At 37.2% G+C, this 19557-nt stretch overlaps 1 protein-coding gene across 1 annotated transcript; it reads left to right on the plus strand.

The window, feature by feature from the left end:
* Positions 1-3880: 3880 nt before the first annotated feature.
* On the plus strand, positions 3881-11724 carry LOC131731111 (pachytene checkpoint protein 2 homolog). Its single transcript, XM_059020767.1, is given in 14 exon segments — positions 3881-3909; positions 4194-4347; positions 4442-4510; positions 4513-4576; positions 4786-4841; positions 5396-5486; positions 5829-5901; positions 6423-6486; positions 6759-6845; positions 8874-8980; positions 9409-9562; positions 10123-10235; positions 11179-11248; positions 11623-11724. Coding segments are annotated over 14 exon segments (1227 nt in total). The 3' UTR covers positions 11719-11724.
* The last annotated feature ends 7833 nt before the right edge of the window (positions 11725-19557 follow it).

Raw genomic sequence — 19557 nt, forward strand, 5'->3', positions numbered from 1 at the left:
TACCGGCTCTTAAGGTAGCTTGTGTTGGAGCAGCAGGACAAGCTCGCCATCCCGCCCGCTGCTTTCCTGCATTAATGCTCACCAAAACACAACGCACCCAGGGGAGAGATACCATGGTAAATAGGTAACCTATTTACCATGGTATCCCTCCCCTGCGGCGGCTGCTCTTGATCTCCGTGAACGCACGCGCTGTCTCCAAACCTTGCAGAGCAGCACATTGAAGCGCTTGAAAACACAGCACAACATTCCCTAATAACACTTGCAATGCATTATGACTTCAAAGGTATGACTTTAAGTCTATGACATTATTATTTATTGATTTTATTTTGTTTTATTTCTTTGATCACCAACTGCCACGACAACACACTCGTTTTTTTATGCAGTACTCCTGACGAACTTCACCCATTGCCCGCATCGTACCGGCTCTTAAGGTAGCTTGTGTTGGAGCAGCAGGACAAGCTCGCCATCCCGCCCGCTGCTTTCCTGCATTAATGCTCACCAAAACACAACGCACCCAGGGGAGAGATACCATGGTAAATAGGTAACCTATTTACCATGGTATCCCTCCCCTGCGGCGGCTGCTCTTGATCTCCGTGAACGCACGCGCTGTCTCCAAACCTTGCAGAGCAGCACATTGAAGCGCTTGAAAACACAGCACAACATTCCCTAATAACACTTGCAATGCATTATGACTTCAAAGGTATGACTTTAAGTCTATGACATTATTATTTATTGATTTTATTTTGTTTTATTTCTTTGATCACCAACTGCCACGACAACACACTCGTTTTTTTATGCAGTACTCCTGACGAACTTCACCCATTGCCCGCATCGTACCGGCTCTTAAGGTAGCTTGTGTTGGAGCAGCAGGACAAGCTCGCCATCCCGCCCGCTGCTTTCCTGCATTAATGCTCACCAAAACACAACGCACCCAGGGGAGAGATACCATGGTAAATAGGTAACCTATTTACCATGGTATCCCTCCCCTGCGGCGGCTGCTCTTGATCTCCGTGAACGCACGCGCTGTCTCCAAACCTTGCAGAGCAGCACATTGAAGCGCTTGAAAACACAGCACAACATTCCCTAATAACACTTGCAATGCATTATGACTTCAAAGGTATGACTTTAAGTCTATGACATTATTATTTATTGATTTTATTTTGTTTTATTTCTTTGATCACCAACTGCCACGACAACACACTCGTTTTTTTTATGCAGTACTCCTGACGAACTTCACCCATTGCCCGCATCGTACCGGCTCTTAAGGTAGCTTGTGTTGGAGCAGCAGGACAAGCTCGCCATCCCGCCCGCTGCTTTCCTGCATTAATGCTCACCAAAACACAACGCACCCAGGGGAGAGATACCATGGTAAATAGGTAACCTATTTACCATGGTATCCCTCCCCTGCGGCGGCTGCTCTTGATCTCCGTGAACGCACGCGCTGTCTCCAAACCTTGCAGAGCAGCACATTGAAGCGCTTGAAAACACAGCACAACATTCCCTAATAACACTTGCAATGCATTATGACTTCAAAGGTATGACTTTAAGTCTATGACATTATTATTTATTGATTTTATTTTGTTTTATTTCTTTGATCACCAACTGCCACGACAACACACTCGTTTTTTTTATGCAGTACTCCTGACGAACTTCACCCATTGCCCGCATCGTACCGGCTCTTAAGGTAGCTTGTGTTGGAGCAGCAGGACAAGCTCGCCATCCCGCCCGCTGCTTTCCTGCATTAATGCTCACCAAAACACAACGCACCCAGGGGAGAGATACCATGGTAAATAGGTAACCTAAATAGGTAACCTATTTACCATGGTATCCCTCCCCTGCGGCGGCTGCTCTTGATCTCCGTGAACGCACGCGCTGTCTCCAAACCTTGCAGAGCAGCACATTGAAGCGCTTGAAAACACAGCACAACATTCCCTAATAACACTTGCAATGCATTATGACTTCAAAGGTATGACTTTAAGTCTATGACATTATTATTTATTGATTTTATTTTGTTTTATTTCTTTGATCACCAACTGCCACGACAACACACTCGTTTTTTTATGCAGTACTCCTGACGAACTTCACCCATTGCCCGCATCGTACCGGCTCTTACGGTAGCTTGTGTTGGAGCAGCAGGACAAGCTCGCCATCCCGCCCGCTGCTTTCCTGCATTAATGCTCACCAAAACACAACGCACCCAGGGGAGAGATACCATGGTAAATAGGTAACCTATTTACCATGGTATCCCTCCCCTGCGGCGGCTGCTCTTGATCTCCGTGAACGCACGCGCTGTCTCCAAACCTTGCAGAGCAGCACATTGAAGCGCTTGAAAACACAGCACAACATTCCCTAATAACACTTGCAATGCATTATGACTTCAAAGGTATGACTTTAAGTCTATGACATTATTATTTATTGATTTTATTTTGTTTTATTTCTTTGATCACCAACTGCCACGACAACACACTCGTTTTTTTATGCAGTACTCCTGACGAACTTCACCCATTGCCCGCATCGTACCGGCTCTTAAGGTAGCTTGTGTTGGAGCAGCAGGACAAGCTCGCCATCCCGCCCGCTGCTTTCCTGCATTAATGCTCACCAAAACACAACGCACCCAGGGGAGAGATACCATGGTAAATAGGTAACCTATTTACCATGGTATCCCTCCCCTGCGGCGGCTGCTCTTGATCTCCGTGAACGCACGCGCTGTCTCCAAACCTTGCAGAGCAGCACATTGAAGCGCTTGAAAACACAGCACAACATTCCCTAATAACACTTGCAATGCATTATGACTTCAAAGGTATGACTTTAAGTCTATGACATTATTATTTATTGATTTTATTTTGTTTTATTTCTTTGATCACCAACTGCCACGACAACACACTCGTTTTTTTATGCAGTACTCCTGACGAACTTCACCCATTGCCCGCATCGTACCGGCTCTTAAGGTAGCTTGTGTTGGAGCAGCAGGACAAGCTCGCCATCCCGCCCGCTGCTTTCCTGCATTAATGCTCACCAAAACACAACGCACCCAGGGGAGAGATACCATGGTAAATAGGTAACCTATTTACCATGGTATCCCTCCCCTGCGGCGGCTGCTCTTGATCTCCGTGAACGCACGCGCTGTCTCCAAACCTTGCAGAGCAGCACATTGAAGCGCTTGAAAACACAGCACAACATTCCCTAATAACACTTGCAATGCATTATGACTTCAAAGGTATGACTTTAAGTCTATGACATTATTATTTATTGATTTTATTTTGTTTTATTTCTTTGATCACCAACTGCCACGACAACACACTCGTTTTTTTATGCAGTACTCCTGACGAACTTCACCCATTGCCCGCATCGTACCGGCTCTTAAGGTAGCTTGTGTTGGAGCAGCAGGACAAGCTCGCCATCCCGCCCGCTGCTTTCCTGCATTAATGCTCACCAAAACACAACGCACCCAGGGGAGAGATACCATGGTAAATAGGTAACCTATTTACCATGGTATCCCTCCCCTGCGGCGGCTGCTCTTGATCTCCGTGAACGCACGCGCTGTCTCCAAACCTTGCAGAGCAGCACATTGAAGCGCTTGAAAACACAGCACAACATTCCCTAATAACACTTGCAATGCATTATGACTTCAAAGGTATGACTTTAAGTCTATGACATTATTATTTATTGATTTTATTTTGTTTTATTTCTTTGATCACCAACTGCCACGACAACACACTCGTTTTTTTTATGCAGTACTCCTGACGAACTTCACCCATTGCCCGCATCGTACCGGCTCTTAAGGTAGCTTGTGTTGGAGCAGCAGGACAAGCTCGCCATCCCGCCCGCTGCTTTCCTGCATTAAGCCTTCAAGGTAAGTTTTGCCATAATGGCACATTAAATGCAAGCCAGATCAGCTATAAACCCTGGGTCATTTTTTGTAATTCATAACATCTGTGGCTATACAGTTGTTTTCAGTAAATTAAAGAAATTGATCTGTTTTAGTTTTCTACAGAGTGCTGAACATTGTGTTTTTTTTCTGTGTAGTCAGCCACACAAAAATACATTTTGGAAACTATTAGTAAGTCACAAAACAGCTGTGTTTGTGTATAAATCACTGCATTTTATTTTTTAAATTAGTTCTAAAAGAAAGTGCCTCAATTTAAGTGGTTTGTATTGCTCAGTCCCTTAACCTGTGTGTGGTTATTTCCTAGTGTGGCAAAGAAAGAAGCTGTGAGGCATCATGTCTTGGAGTTACTGAAACAGCACAGGATGGTATTTGGGGATTACACATGGAAGGAATTTGATGATGAATTCCTGGTGAAGAATATTGAATCTGTGGCCATTGTTGATACAGACCTCAGAAATGTAAAAGCAAAAGCAATTTTTTTTAACATTTATGTAACTTACTGAAAATCTATCATGAGGCAGATCTCTTATGTACAGTTTTTCTTGTTCACAGCCGATTGATCTAAACAGTTGCTGCCTATCCATTCACATTTTCACTTTAAGTGAGGAGGAGCCCAGCACAGAGAAGAGAATCTAGAAGAGGAGGATGATAACTTAATAGCAGCAAATCACTGGCTCTTACCCTCTGGTATGATCATTACATTGCCGTCTTGTTCTATACATGTAGGATACTATATTATTACACTTGAAACTGTAGCTGTGTTTAAGAAGCATATAACGTAAAAAGTATTTAATTAAATAATTATAAGAGGTGTGTGCAGATTAGCAAAATAAACATACCGCTATGCTGTATAACTGAATGCAGATGTTTAAACAGTCGTTGTGTGTGTTCTACAGCTGAATTTCATGGTATCTGGGAAAGTCTGGTATATGAGAATGAAATTAAAACACAAGTAAGTAATGGTTTGTCATTGGTGTTTACTTAGCTGTTGTGCTTTGTAGATACTAGTATTAATACCATGTTCAATCAAACTACCATGTTAAATCAAACTACCTGTAAACGAGGACTTTTAATAAACAGATTTAACTCTATCGTGTTCAGTGATGTTATTCTCCCCTTCCTTGTCGTGATACCAGCTTTAGACTTTACAAGGTTCTAGACGATCTCTCAATGTTAATCCGTTCAGTCATCCATATTTCACACTTGACAAGCCTCTCAAACTATCTTTTCCGTCACTAACTGTCTGTGACCACAGCTTTTGGCGACCACTTTCCCATCATTTTGCCATTGCTAATAGTCTGATGACTTATGTCTTGTAGCAGCCTACCAACAGACCATAACTGTTGTTGTTCAACATGCACCAACTATAATGCCTCTTTCAAATGCTGTTACATCTTTACATTTCCCCATTTCTGGTAGACTGTTTACAATTGTGCTGCTCCCACAGATGTATAACGCTGCAGGGATCACACATCACATCACATGTGTTACCTTCATGTTTTCCAGCTGCTGGACTATGTATCAACCACGATGTTATTCTCTGACAGAAGTGTGGACAGCAACCTTATAGCCTGGAACAGGGTTGTACTTCTGCATGGTAAGGTTTGCTGTTTGCTGATCTTGAATAAGATATATGACACCTTAAATTGCATAAACCTATTATATACATGACTAGACTAACAGTAGTAACTTGATGTCAATTTCCTCCGTTTCATCTTTTTGTAGTATATCTTGTTTATGCATTGAGAAGTACTTTCACCTATAATTTCTACCTGTAAACTGTTAATGTCACATCAAGAGGGATTTTGATAAGTTTTGATAAAAGATTTATTTTGTAAGTAACTCAAATATATACTTGCCTTTACTTTTTATTTAAGCAGTTAACAGTTTGGTTAGACATATTCTGTACTGAAAGGCCCCACTAATGTTTCTGGCACAGGTCCCCCAGGAACAGGGAAGACCTCATTATGTAAGGCTTTGTCTCAAAAGCTTGCAATTAGACTCTCACAAAGGTAGGTTCACTTTGAGCAATGCAGAGGCAAAATCATTTCTTTTGAGACAGAGCTGTCACAATTCTTTATGCTAGTCTCCTTCAATTGTTACAGCTTGTACTTTCATACAAAAAGCATAACCCATAACTATTTTTTAAACAAACACAGACAAAATCCCAAGTAGTTTAGAGGAGAAACTTGCCTAATTTAGACTAGGATTGAAAACTTGAGTACTCAAAATAAAACACATAAAAACATACAATACATTACTATGCAGAAATGTACTCAATTAATTTGTAAAGCAAATGGCAGAATTAATGAATAAGTGCTGTAGCTCTAAATGCCTCACATAATGTCAGTCGCCTCCCTCGTTGTATTGGACATTTGTAGTGCTCAAATACTGAAATATGTTTTTCTATTAAAAATTCACACACCTAGTTTAGACATAAGTACTCTTAATTTTCAAAATGTATTGTAAAATTGTTGGTTATTGTGTTACTTTGTGTGTTACAGTAATGTAAAGCTTTAACGTGTTGTTTCAGATACAGCTATGGACAGTTTGTTGAGATAAACAGCCACAGTTTATTCTCTAAATGGTTTTCTGAGGTACAGGTGACACTTTGATTTGTGTATTTTTTTTTTGTGGGGGTGGGTTGATAATACATAGACATGTTAAAAAATGATATAGTATATCTATCCTTGCTGGGGTTTTTTTTTCAGTATCTATTGAGAACCAGTGTGCTTCAATTTAAACTGGATGCTCTAGTTTGACTGCAGTTTCTGTGCATTAGTTTGACAAGCTGGTAAATTGTGGCAATCACAGAATATTGGTCAAAACCTAATAATATAAAATAACAGTACCCTACATTTTTTTCTAGAGTGGTAAACTAGTAACTAAGATGTTCCAGAAGATTCAGCAGTTCATTGATGATAAAGATGCCCTTGTTTTTGTTCTCATTGACGAGGTAAGGGGGTCCCTCTCTTCTCTGTTACTTTAACTGGCACACTGAAGGAGTATTGCTTTGATTTTACTGTTACATTTAGCATTCTTTTATATTCAGCTGTTTCCCTTCCAAAAGGTGAACTAGAGAAATAAGTATTTATTACTTCATTCAATAACTATCCATGAAAATACCTGCATTTCTACACTGTGCTAGGAACCCTGCTGCCCTACATTGTTTTCCGTCTCGGTTTACTGGTATGTTGATAGTATTTGGGCAAAAGCCTAATCAGTATCTGATTGTCTATAAATGTAATTTATAATAGTTCTAAGCATTTTGGATTTACAATAGCAACTGGATAGTTTGAAAATGTAATTGTATTTATAACCCATTTGTGTTTCTGGCATTATTTGTTTCAATATAAAGTGTAGCTACTGTATTTAACCAGGCACCTGGTTATTTCTTCACACAACTTGTGAAGTTTGGCTTAATGAGGGACTACTTTATTGTTTGAATTAGCATGACAGGGATGTTGTTTCACGGATATTAAGTTCCTTTTTTAGTTCAGTTAAGTTCAATGTGCATAAAAAACAATCTCCTTGTGTTAAAACAGCATTTCTTATCTTATATATTTTTTAGTGCTTGGACAAATAACCGAATATTAGAACGAATACTAAATATTCACTAAAAATGACAAAAATACATTGCTTATTTACAACCTCACCAGAAGTTGCTCAACAGTTTTAAAAATGGCAAATGAAAAAGCACTCTGTGATATGCGAGATTAATATATATATAAAAAAACAACAAAAAAAACAAGATCAACACAGCAGCTCTTGCGCCTCTATTTAACAGCAAAAAGTAAAGAAACCAGATTATGCACATGCACGCATAGTGAACTCTATGGAAGGCCATCTGGGTCAAAAACACGTTGTGCTGCTTTAGAGCGAGTCATGCTTTCATGGGACAGAAAAAAGGTAAGCATCTTGAAATACGTCGCTTCAACAGTCCCCAACTTACTGGAAATACTGTGTAGTGATTTTTATATAGGTTGTATATATTATATATTTTTTGTTGCAACTTTCTTAGAATGTAATAAACAAGAACCAAAATGGTGAGTTTTTTTCCCCTTCATTTTACAACACCATTTCCACATTTGTTTTATTTTAAGTGTTTTAAGTTACATTTCAGTTTTCTTGCTTGTTCAGCTACAAAAAAGCACACTTAAACCTCATGTTATTACTTTATGAAAATGTGTCCATGGCCACTGTTTACTGCGAAGAAACAACAATAGCAAGGAATGAAAAAAATAAATTAAATGTGGTGTCAACTTTATGTACTATTTATTTTGGGAATAAACAAAACAACATTTAACTTGAACTGATATTTGGCATACGTTGTTTTGTAGTTAGTTCACTCAGATAAAGTAAGGCCTACATAATTTTACTCCTGGGATCTTTTTCTACTTTTAACATGTTACATATTGTAACGTCTTGCTGTAAAATAAAGGCACACACCCAGGCCAAGTCCCCTGCCCCTGCTGCTATGCTGTCTCTGTCTGCGTTCTGAGCAATATAATGGCTTTTATTCCTTTTTAAAAATGAATGAATGTACAAACTAATATTTAAATTATGAGCAAATTATTATATGCGATCATGAAAATCCTGTGTAAGTCCCAGCACTAAAAATATATACACCACGCATTCGATATATCGCGGGTGTCGGGGTCCAATATAAATCCACTATATATCGAGGTCCGCAATATAGCGAGAGACCCATAGAAAAACAAATAGGCTAACAATACTGTACAACCACTCCCTCGTTTTTATTGGGGGCGTCAGGGTCCAATATAAATCCTCTACGCAACCTGCTTTTTCTTGTTTTTCGTATAAAAAGCAGCACACCGTTTTAATTTGTACTACTGAAGGGAATTGCTTCTCATCAACTTAAGTCTCCAATTAATTTATATAATGTTTTTGATTGTCATAACACTCTTTAGCATATTATACATGGACTGCAAAAACTTTATGATGCTGTGCTTTGTATGTGTAGGTTGAGAGTCTTACTGCAGCCCGCAGTGCTTCGCGGGCTGGCACTGAGCCATCTGATGCCATACGTGTAGTTAATTCTGTTCTGACACAACTTGACCAGATTAAAAGGTAGGAGCTTCTGAAATGCAAAATTATATTTGGTCATAAATTGAAGCACTAATCTTCTGTTTCTAATAATGCACATCTGATTTGTGTCTGATATACAAAAATAATCAAATGTCTATTTGGAGTGTTATTATTATTTCTATAAGATAAAGACTGAAACCAAGGTCTAGTACTGTCATTATCATATGACTGTACAAGTTGAAGATCATGAGCATGACATTCTATAATTCTCCTATGTACATATGGATTTCTTTTTGAAAACCATTTATTATTTGGGATCTCATCTGCTTTCTTGTTCATGCTATCCTGATCTAATGTAAGGCTAAGAATCGTGAACAGACTTTCTGGTCATCCTTCTTTTGCAACATGAAAATAATATATGATTATGAAATATACGTGTTTCTCCATATGATTGTGTCTCAATTACCTAGGAATCCTAATGTTGTAATATTGACAACATCAAATGTCACAGAGAAAATAGATTTGGCTTTTGTAGACAGAGCTGATATTAAGCAATATATTGGCCCACCATCTCCTGCAGCAATCTTCAAGATATACCTCTCCTGCCTGGATGAGCTAATGAAGGTAAGACTTTCAACACAACATGGCCTTCAGAAAACCAAAATATATTTTAGAACTGTGTCATTGAATTGAACTTATGGTATTCATCATTGTATTTATCTTGCTCTTAATTGTATTATTACTTGCACTGTGATTCTTGAAATGTATTTGTATATGACTGTAAGTCACCCTGGATCAGGGCGTCTGCTAAGAAATAAATAATAATAATAATAATAATAATAATAATAATAATAATAATAATAATAATAATAATAATAATAATAATTATGGCATCAGCACAATATATATCCGAATTTTTTTTTTTTTTTTTTTAATTAATATCTGTAACGGGAACACTGCTATGAGCCACTGTATTAAAAATCAGAAGACCTTTTTTTTGTTTACAAAAATGTTCCAATTTATTTAGGTCTTATGTTTTAATATTTTCCTTGTTGGATAGCAATATGTATTACTGGTATATAAAATAATTGCATTCTTTTATCATCCAGTGGTTATCAGCTTTTAGTGTATGCACATAAAATAACTACTAACCATTTTTTAGTAGTTATTATTATTGTTTTTAGTGCCAGATAATTTACCCCAGACAACAGCTGCTGACACTAAGAGAGCTGGAGACGCTTGGCTTCTTGGAGAACAAAGTATCAGAGCTCAGTCTCTTTCTCAATAGAATTGCACAGTAAGTGATCCCCAGTTTACATTCTCTGAGGATACATCGTGCTATATGTAGAATGAGATTATGAAAACAAAGAACCAACCTGTTGCGAGGTGCTTTAAATTATGACACATATCATCGGATGGCAAAGGACTTTATTCCAATTATATGTCGGTATCGATTTTGAAAACCGTTGTTAATAAGTATATATGAACATTTTCAGAAGCAAGGAGGCAGTTGTGTCCTGATAATTCTAAATGAACTGCAGGGAGAACATTTAGCCTGTTTGATGCGCATCAGTCTATGTTAGCAATTGAATTTCAGGCCCATTATCCCCCAATAATCAACCTGGAGGAGTTCTGAGGTACTGCAAATACTATTATGAAACTGTTTGGCACTAGTAATAATGGTTGCTTGCTTTGTTATTGGCATTGGGTTTCATTTCACAGATATTCCGTCGATGACTGGTTCATAACGTTACTGTTAACTATGGATAACTATATGTACCCGCTCTCGCTACAAGGCAGTGATTTAAGTATAGTTGCAGGCTGAAGCAACCCAGAGTATGGAAAACTACTTCATAAGTTTCTGTCATGTTTTACTTGCTGCTGGGCACTGTACCTTTTAAATAAGTACATTCTCTTCAGTGGTTACCATGGACACACACAATCGATGAAAAAGATGGTAACAGTTTAAAGATGTACAGCAACACAGTCTTGCATCTGATTGTTTAAGTAGAAACCAGAGCTTTTTCAGAAATGAAACAGCAGGTGTGTTCTTGTCTTCCTTCAAATTACTTTTTCACCCTCTCATTTGCTTTCATTTTTTTTTAGTAATAGTGTTTGCAGGCGTGAATGTTAGTGTGATGACTTTCTTAAATTATCTTTACCACTAAAGCAAGACACTAACCAATTCGACAAATGGGAATGTGAACTGGCTTGAACATTTTTTTGTATTTGTTTTGTAGGAAAAGTAAAGGGTTAAGTGGCAGAGTGCTGAGGAAGCTTCCTTTTTTAGCTCATGCTCTTTATATCCAGGTACTCGATTTTTATTATTTTGTGTGTAGATCAGCTGTGAACAACCTGAGAATTTAGGGGTCAGAAGTAAACCTATGTTATAACCATAACTAGAAAATTGATCAAACATTTCCTTTAACCAGATTGGTTAATATGAGGTCCCTAATCGGTATGTTTACTCTTCCTTGCTGTCCTGTATGTTCATTTTATTTATTTAAATTTAGTATATCTAATAAAGTAAAAAAAATGGAGAATAGTGTTTGCTGTCAGTGGAAATACATCTGTTTGGTTTGCAGTTCAATTACAGCTTGCATTGTTTAAAATAATGTTTTGGGATCAAATAGGTATGCTACTCATGTAATTTTTGTTCTAATTTTGATGTTTTATGTCCTTAGGCCCCAACAGTTACACTGGAAAAGTTTCTTGAAGCTCTGTCCCTGGCAGTAGATAAACAGTTTGAAGACAGGGCAAACCTGATGAACTGTGTGTGAGATGTTTGCGTTGGCGCTCTTTTGTTCAAATCGGTCATTCCTTAAGAAAACAATATATATTAATACATACATTTCTAATAATAAACCTTTATTAACAGATATGTTTCTTCAGTGGTTTTCATCCATTATTTTCATTTGTCTGTAGAATGCTGTGAAATTTTAGAAAGTAAATGCAAAAATGTAAAACTAATAATCTTGCCATAAAAACTTGCTGTAATTTTGCTATCTGAGATATCTCATGATATCTAACTATTCAAATTTTTCTGGCATTCTGAATGGTTTAAGTCATTCACAGGTTTTCATGAAAATGTTTCGATAGGCTATCTAAAAACAGTTATGTTGTATTGTGGCTTGCCATACAACGTTCTAAATGTGCTCAAGCTTTTTTTGTTGTTAAAATACGTCTTAAACAAAAACTAATTAATCGCTCATATGAGTGACATCCCATTCGTACAAAAAGGCATGCTACATTTCTTTTTGTCTCACTCATTTGTGTTGAGTAACAGAAGTATTAACTAAACTTGAAGGTTTTTAGAAGTATCTCAGTTCAATAAAAATGTTATTTATGTGTACTCTTCAATCCACAATTTGAAAGCCGAATGCAGTATAAACAGGAGCAAATTAAAACATGACACATTAATCTGAGATGTTTGCGGAATGAAAAGAAACAAATATTTTATGGTGCATAACAAAATATGGTTTAGGGGTCATCCAAAATTATTGACATTTTCTGATAGTATTTTTCCACTTTGGAAATCCATGAGCCAATTAAATTACAGATTATGATCCTCTTGCAAGACACAGAGAGAAAAGGATCCCTATGTTTGTGTACAACATAGGATACAGTAAAGTGTCTTTCACTTTCTCTACAGTGAGTAATTACATTTTCATTTACACTTTTTTGGTGGGTGGGGTGGGTGGGGCTTTAAAAAAGAGCATGCTATGTACACTTGGAGTAATTGATGATAATTTTGGACAACCCCTTACACACCATGGCCAGTTACACTTTGTCTACATGGACTAACTTTTTTTGAGACCAAATATTAGCTAATACAAAGTACTAGCGCAACCTGTTCAGGGATTTCATTATTTATGTACCATGTAGCTAATCTAGTACGTTTTTAACTAAGCTGCTATGTAGTTATGTAAACAATAAACATGTATGCTCCGGATGCTACTTCAGTTGATTCTACTTTTTGTACTTCAGTTACAAAGTGGCTATTCTCTTTCTTTGTAAAATAAATTGTTCTAAAATAAAGTTTTTTAAAAATTACTTTAAAACTATGTTTGGCCCAGTTCTTTCTTTTCAATCACATCCTTTATCCAGTTTCTTTAGGATTTTTGTCATGGTGTTTGTGTGAACAAAGTTAGCCCAGTAAGCCATTAGCTTGTATACTGGTGTGCTTGGTCTTGGATAGCCTCACAACCCCACACTAAAAACAACCCTGGTTTCAGAAAACACAGTGTGGACTAAATGAGGAACACATGGCACAGAAATTAAAGTACCGGTTATTTTACAATGCCATCGGCGGCATGTTTTTACTTACAGATCTGTGGTGTTGCTATTGGTTTCCAAAGTACAAACTAGGTCTTCAGCATAGTTAGCTACAATCCATTCTCTTCCTATGATATCGGATCCTAGGAGGATATACAAAGTAGTAGTTACTGTGTATGTGCAAGAATTTCTATAGTTTTAAAAAAAAGAAACTAGAATAAATCATAATTTGGAGGTGGTGTGGTCCAGTGGTTAAAGTCCAGGGCTTGTAACCAGAAGGTCACCGGTTCAAATCCCACCTCTACCACTGACTGACTCACTGCACGAATCCTGGCCTACCTAATGCTTTCCAAGATTAGACCTAATCAGGGTCTGTGAAACCAAATGTGTAGATGTTCTATTTAGGATAAGCTCCACTAGAGGGCAGCATCTATTATCTATTTTAAGACACTGATGCTTAAAAATACAAAAATGAGATGTAATAGGGACAGTTGTTCAGTCTCCATTTCCATTCCAAGCTAGGTCTTTCTGAGATATTTTTCAACAATAATAGCTGTTATAATGGTGGTTTACCACAAGCAAAACAAAAAGCTGTATTACAACTCTCACTTTGGTAAATAATGTACAGTATATTAGTCTTGTTGTTGTTTACATGAAAAGCCCTTTATTCACTTGGGTAAAAGCATGCTGGTTCTAGTTCTTCCTGCAGACTCTCCAAAATGGGTTATCATGTCAGGATCCCCGAAACCATGTGCTGATCCCATAAACCTGGGCCACGAAACCAAAAAGAGCAGCACAATTTAAATTTGTACTGCGGAGGGTAATTGCTTCTCATCAACTTGTCTTCAACTAATTTCACGTGTCTTCCACTCGTTTCTCAAAAGCACAAGCCCGCTGCATTGAAAGAACCCATTCCCAACACAGGAGTCTTGTTGCTAGGGAGGTGACGTCACTGCCCTGTGCCTTTTGCTACGTTGCTGCCTGCTACAACCGAACAACTCGTCGGCTAAATTAACCGCGTCAGAAAGTAGATATTTAATTTGCTTTGTGTTATTGTGCAATGCGTGTGTATATGATAACAATACGATGTTAATACATTGTTTTTAATTGTTTTGTATATTTCTGGTTATTGTGCAGTATGAAATAAAATTAACAATAATTCTAAGGGAAATTGCCTATATGTATATGCCTAAGTATGTTGCAGCTAAGGGTAAACTTGGATTAATCATTAGTAATGTGCAGTCCGCTATACACATTAGGTTAAACTAGTTTTCTAATTTTGAATCTGCTTTGTACATTATAAGCAAGTTTTCAAAAACAGGTTCAGAATTGTACTCTGTTCATATATAGTACAGTAGATATATACATCAAAGCATAGCTTTTCCATTTTCATCCCTAGCCTCAATAAACCAGGAGCTGTCAGTCAATAATTGACATTTACAATAATCTAATCTTCTTGATGCAGCAGTTAATTTCCATAGCACATTAAGATGTCCTTACAAAAGTTACATAGTAAAAACATAGCAAAGTGTAAAAAAGAATATTGAAAGCATGATAAAACAAAGGTAAGCACTGTAAATCCCAGAGAGGTATGGTAACATTTTTTTTTTAAAAATGGTAAACTATGGTAAATGCATTGTATACTGATGGGAAAACTGTTACTGTTATACACTTTTATAAGGGTGTAGCTTACCCCTAATGTAAATTGCCCTTCAGGAATCCAAACCAGAACAGGTAGTTTCTTCTTTAACTCTTCTATACAGAAATCAAAACACAGATTAGTCCAGTATTTGGGCCAAACTGAAGGTTTTCACGGCTTTCTGGGCAAAATAAGTATTATATTACCGTGAATTACGATAATCTCAAAGCTTCCAAAAGAAAAAGATTGTAAGAGCTCAGGTATCCTCAGGCTGTCGGTATTCCCATGGTGTGCATTCTATAAACGTGGTTACTGTCTCTGCATCAACTGTGGTTTTAATGTTCAATTGAATATTTGTTCAGCAACAACATAGATTACTTGACCACAAAGGGCAAAAGCATTATTTTGTACGACAGCCTTGCTTGGGGTGTAAAGAGAAGTAATAAAAGTGTTTTTATGTCAACAAAAATATACATGCTTTGGTTAAGGAATTCAAAGCTCCTCACTCTTGATTTGAATATCCCCTTCTGTTCTTGGGCTATCTGAAGCACAGACTGCTTACTGCCTTACTGCTAAAACCCACTTACCAGGCAAAAGGACTGAAGATCAACTGGGGCAACCTCTGCCCAGATGTCACACCTGTAGTACCAAAGCAATAGATGTTACCAAGCAACTGAACCCTGGTAAGGGCCCAGCCTGGAGAATCTCCACCAGACAACAAGATTACAAAGGCCAAAGCAAACATTATGCATCCCCAGCCAAGATCGGCAAATTTAACATGCATGAGGAATCGTGAGCCAATGTGCTTAACGTAGTAAAAGGTACTATAGCACAGCTGAGGCTACTTGATGAAAATGGGAATATGTAGTACAATTGTTCTATTGTTCTATTTTAGGTTTTACAATAATTGCAAACATATTTTCTTTGTAGGGGCTTTTATTGTGGATTCAGTCATTACAGTCTCAATCAAAATCACATTAAAACTGTTGTGGCATTAATGATGATTTTGACTTGGATAATTACTTATTCATTAGAGATATTTTTAAAAGGATGAACTGCTTTGTAAAAAATATATATATTCTTGTGTTAGTCATACTCCCTTATATGTATTTTTAAAAATAAGTAATTTATAAAGAAGATAATATATAATAAGGTACGGATATTCCAGGTCTTTTCATATTTAATTCTGAATAATTAACCATTTATTGTTGTCTCACTACATATTATCATTGAGGTTTAAAATACATTCCATGTTGATGGTAATAAAGATCATTAACTACTGGAATTGCAAAAGCATTTTAATTCAAATTGCTTTCCAGTTCAACTATCATAATAGCCTCTATTGAATCAAGTGCAGGTTCCCAGTGTTTCTTAGTCTGGCTCTGAGCACCATTGAAACATTTTAAAATTACATGGTTGTACTCAGCCAAAGTGCTGTAAATGGTATATTGTGTTATGAACTGGTAAAAGAGAAAAGACACTGTGCTAAATAAAACCTACCCCAATCAAGCAAAACGTTATTACTGTTCATAATATACCGTAATCTGAACAGTAACTAATATCAACTTCTTTGAAAAAAGGAGTTCTCTTTTACGGTTCACCTACAAATCAGCCCAATAGTCAAATTGTTTCAGCATAAAATAATGAGAGTGAATGGTATCTAAATAAGAAAACTTAATAATGGACAGCCTCAAATGGCAATTGAGAATAATGGGAAGGTTGCAGGCAAATTGCCCACCCCATATTAAATATAGGACATGGGCAATTTGCACACTGTGGAAAATTGGGCCCAATGTGTCTTGAGTTACCCATGAATCGTGCTTAAAACTGTCTAACTTATTTTATACTATAGCGGCCTGTTTAGCGACCTTTTCTGTTTCTTTGGCTTGGTTTACATGCAGTTTATCAGCTTCTAATTCTCTCCATTGTCATGAGACTGTGATGTGGCACACACATATCACGCTAGAGCAAGTGCGCAGCCAAAACATGGTACGGTTATAATAAAGGGTGGGTAAATCGCTTTATCACACTAAAAAGCAACGCAAATTGACTAAAACTATTTTTTTGTTGCATCACAACAAGTTCGAATGCTGTACCATATCTTCACAAGACTTCAGCAGTAAAGATCCTGTTTGTGATGTGCCAAGCTATTCTACACTAACAACAGAGATCTGCTGAAAGTAGCCCTGGCAACCTTCTTTAGAGACCTGTTCTTTAAGTATTTATTTTTATTTTTATGTGACACCGTTTATTCAACATTTCAAATTATTGCCATTTGCAGGTGATTCCTGAAGTGCTTTATAATGTAGTTGTATTATAAGCAAGGTTATAAAAAAATACTGAAGCTACTACAAAGAAAAAAAACAAAACATAGCCCTTTGCATAATAATAATAATAATAATAATAATAATAATAATAATAATAATAATAACAACAACAATGCCCTTTGCAATACAATATATATTTTTATTCTTTACACTTCTTATTTACATTTTTGGTGATTGGATAGTTGATTGCTTTAAACTTAGACTTTTCAGTCTCTTAGCACTATGTTAAGATGCAATTCATGTTACATTAGTCTTAAATAGCATCAATCATGGGTACCTAAAAAGAACAAAAAAGCCTTGTTTGTACCCCAGAATATATTAAATTAGCGTAGCTAAAGATTTGTGTCTCCTCTTTGTCTTATTCTCTCTGATCTTCAGTCTTCTGTTATTGCTGCAATCTACCAACCTCATTACCAGGCTTGAGCGACCGTGTATATAGTTGAAGTAAAATCTGTTCAACTTAATTCATCGGGCAAGATTTGTTTCACAAGGACAAAAATGGATTAGCATCTTCTGAGGAATTTATTGAACTCATATGGGCTACCAGTATACAGGATCCCCAATAACAAAAAATGTAATAACATTCTACTGGCGAGAGCCTTGCACTGTCCCTCCGGAATCCGTATTCAGGTATTATTATTATTATTATTATTATTATTATTATTATTATTATTATTATTATTAGCCTAATGTAGATTTACTATCGGTATTTTGAAAATGTATCTACTAAACATTTTGACTGGATATTTTTGATATCATAAACCTAAAGTGCTGGATTTTAGCTCCATTTGTAGACTACCATAAGGATCAGGATTGGTGAAGCTATCTTTTCTGTAGGAAACTGTATATTATATACAGTATGTAAGTGTATAATATGTATATAAATGTACCTGTATAAGCAGTCAAAAAATGTTTATCAAATAATGCATGCATAGTGCAAAGAGTGCTTATGAAATGGTGGTATTTATTTATTTATTTATTTATTTATTCATGTATTTATTTTGTTATTTGTGTAACGCTGTGTCTGGGTTTTTTATTTATTTATTTATTTTTATTTCATTGTTTGGTGGCCAAATAAGGCAGGCTGTACTTGCGGTTCTTCAACACAGCCTCTTGTAAACTCAGGTTAGGAAAGCTGCACAATATCAGTAACAGCAGTCGCCCAAAACTGAAACACTGAAAGACACATTTATATATACCCTCCCATATTTAAAATGTCATTTGAATTTTTAAAGATAATTTCTCTCCCTAAAAGAAAACTACATGTAAACTCAAATTTCACAAAAGATACTACCAAAATACCAAAAAGGTGAGACTTATTTGTGTTTTTGCATGTAAAACAAGTCTTTGTTTTAACGGTTCTAAGTGTGATAAGTACCAGGGGATTGTGGACAGATCCATCAATTACCTATGTATACTGCATTCACTCTCAAGTTGTTGTCTTGGACTGCTTCAATTTAGGAAGCTTAGGGGCTGATGTAAGGATACATGCAAAGTGATCTGAGGTTGCAAAACACCCATATTATGGCCAAAATCAGCATTTTGCATGCACAAACCACGTTTAACTGGCTTAAAGTGAGACTTTAGCAGCCACAAAAATACGGCGTATGTAAAGAATGATTTTCACATGGTGTTCTGCGCCCACTATCAAATTTGAACTTTGCCATCATTAATCCATTTAACATTATAATGAGATGTAAGGATTTTGCCTTGCACTTGGGCAATTGGTGACCCTCCAAAACTTTGCACCTCCTCTTACAAGGAGCAAACTATTGTAGAAGCGAGTAATTAAGAGCTGTATAAAACCACACACCTTCAGAGACCTGTCATTGGCCTCAGGATGGCTGCTGTGGTACACTTCCTGATGCGGCGACACTTGGCTCTTGTTGAGGACAGACAGGAAAACCTTCTTAGGAGAAGAGCAAGATGGAGAAGACCCTGCATGTTCAAACCCATATTCAAACTTTGTTTGGGTTGCCGGAGGATGTGGTGGTAAGGCGTTATCATCTCACTCCTCAGGTCATCCTAGACCTGGTTGACTGTTCTCCTGGTAACACCGACAGCATTGACTTTCTCCACTATAGAGGATCATATGGCCTCTTTGGTAGCATGACTGATGCTGGCTGAGACTTTTCCAAACAACTCAGCCGTAAGGACTTTCAACTGCGCTGAGGACTTTGCTGCCCTTCCTCTGACATATTTTTTGGTTTGGTTTGATTTTCGTGCTGCACAAATCTCATACAGCGCCTACTGCTCTCTGTACTCCTAACTCACTTCACCTCTGGGCTGTAAGTGCAGCCTCTAAATAGCCCGATGCACAGACGGTGCTCATTGCAACCCTCATTATCATGATTGCGGCTCATTATTTGTGCGTGTTG

This window comes from Acipenser ruthenus, chromosome 3 (genome assembly GCF_902713425.1).
Source record: "Acipenser ruthenus chromosome 3, fAciRut3.2 maternal haplotype, whole genome shotgun sequence".
NCBI lineage: Eukaryota > Metazoa > Chordata > Actinopteri > Acipenseriformes > Acipenseridae > Acipenser > Acipenser ruthenus.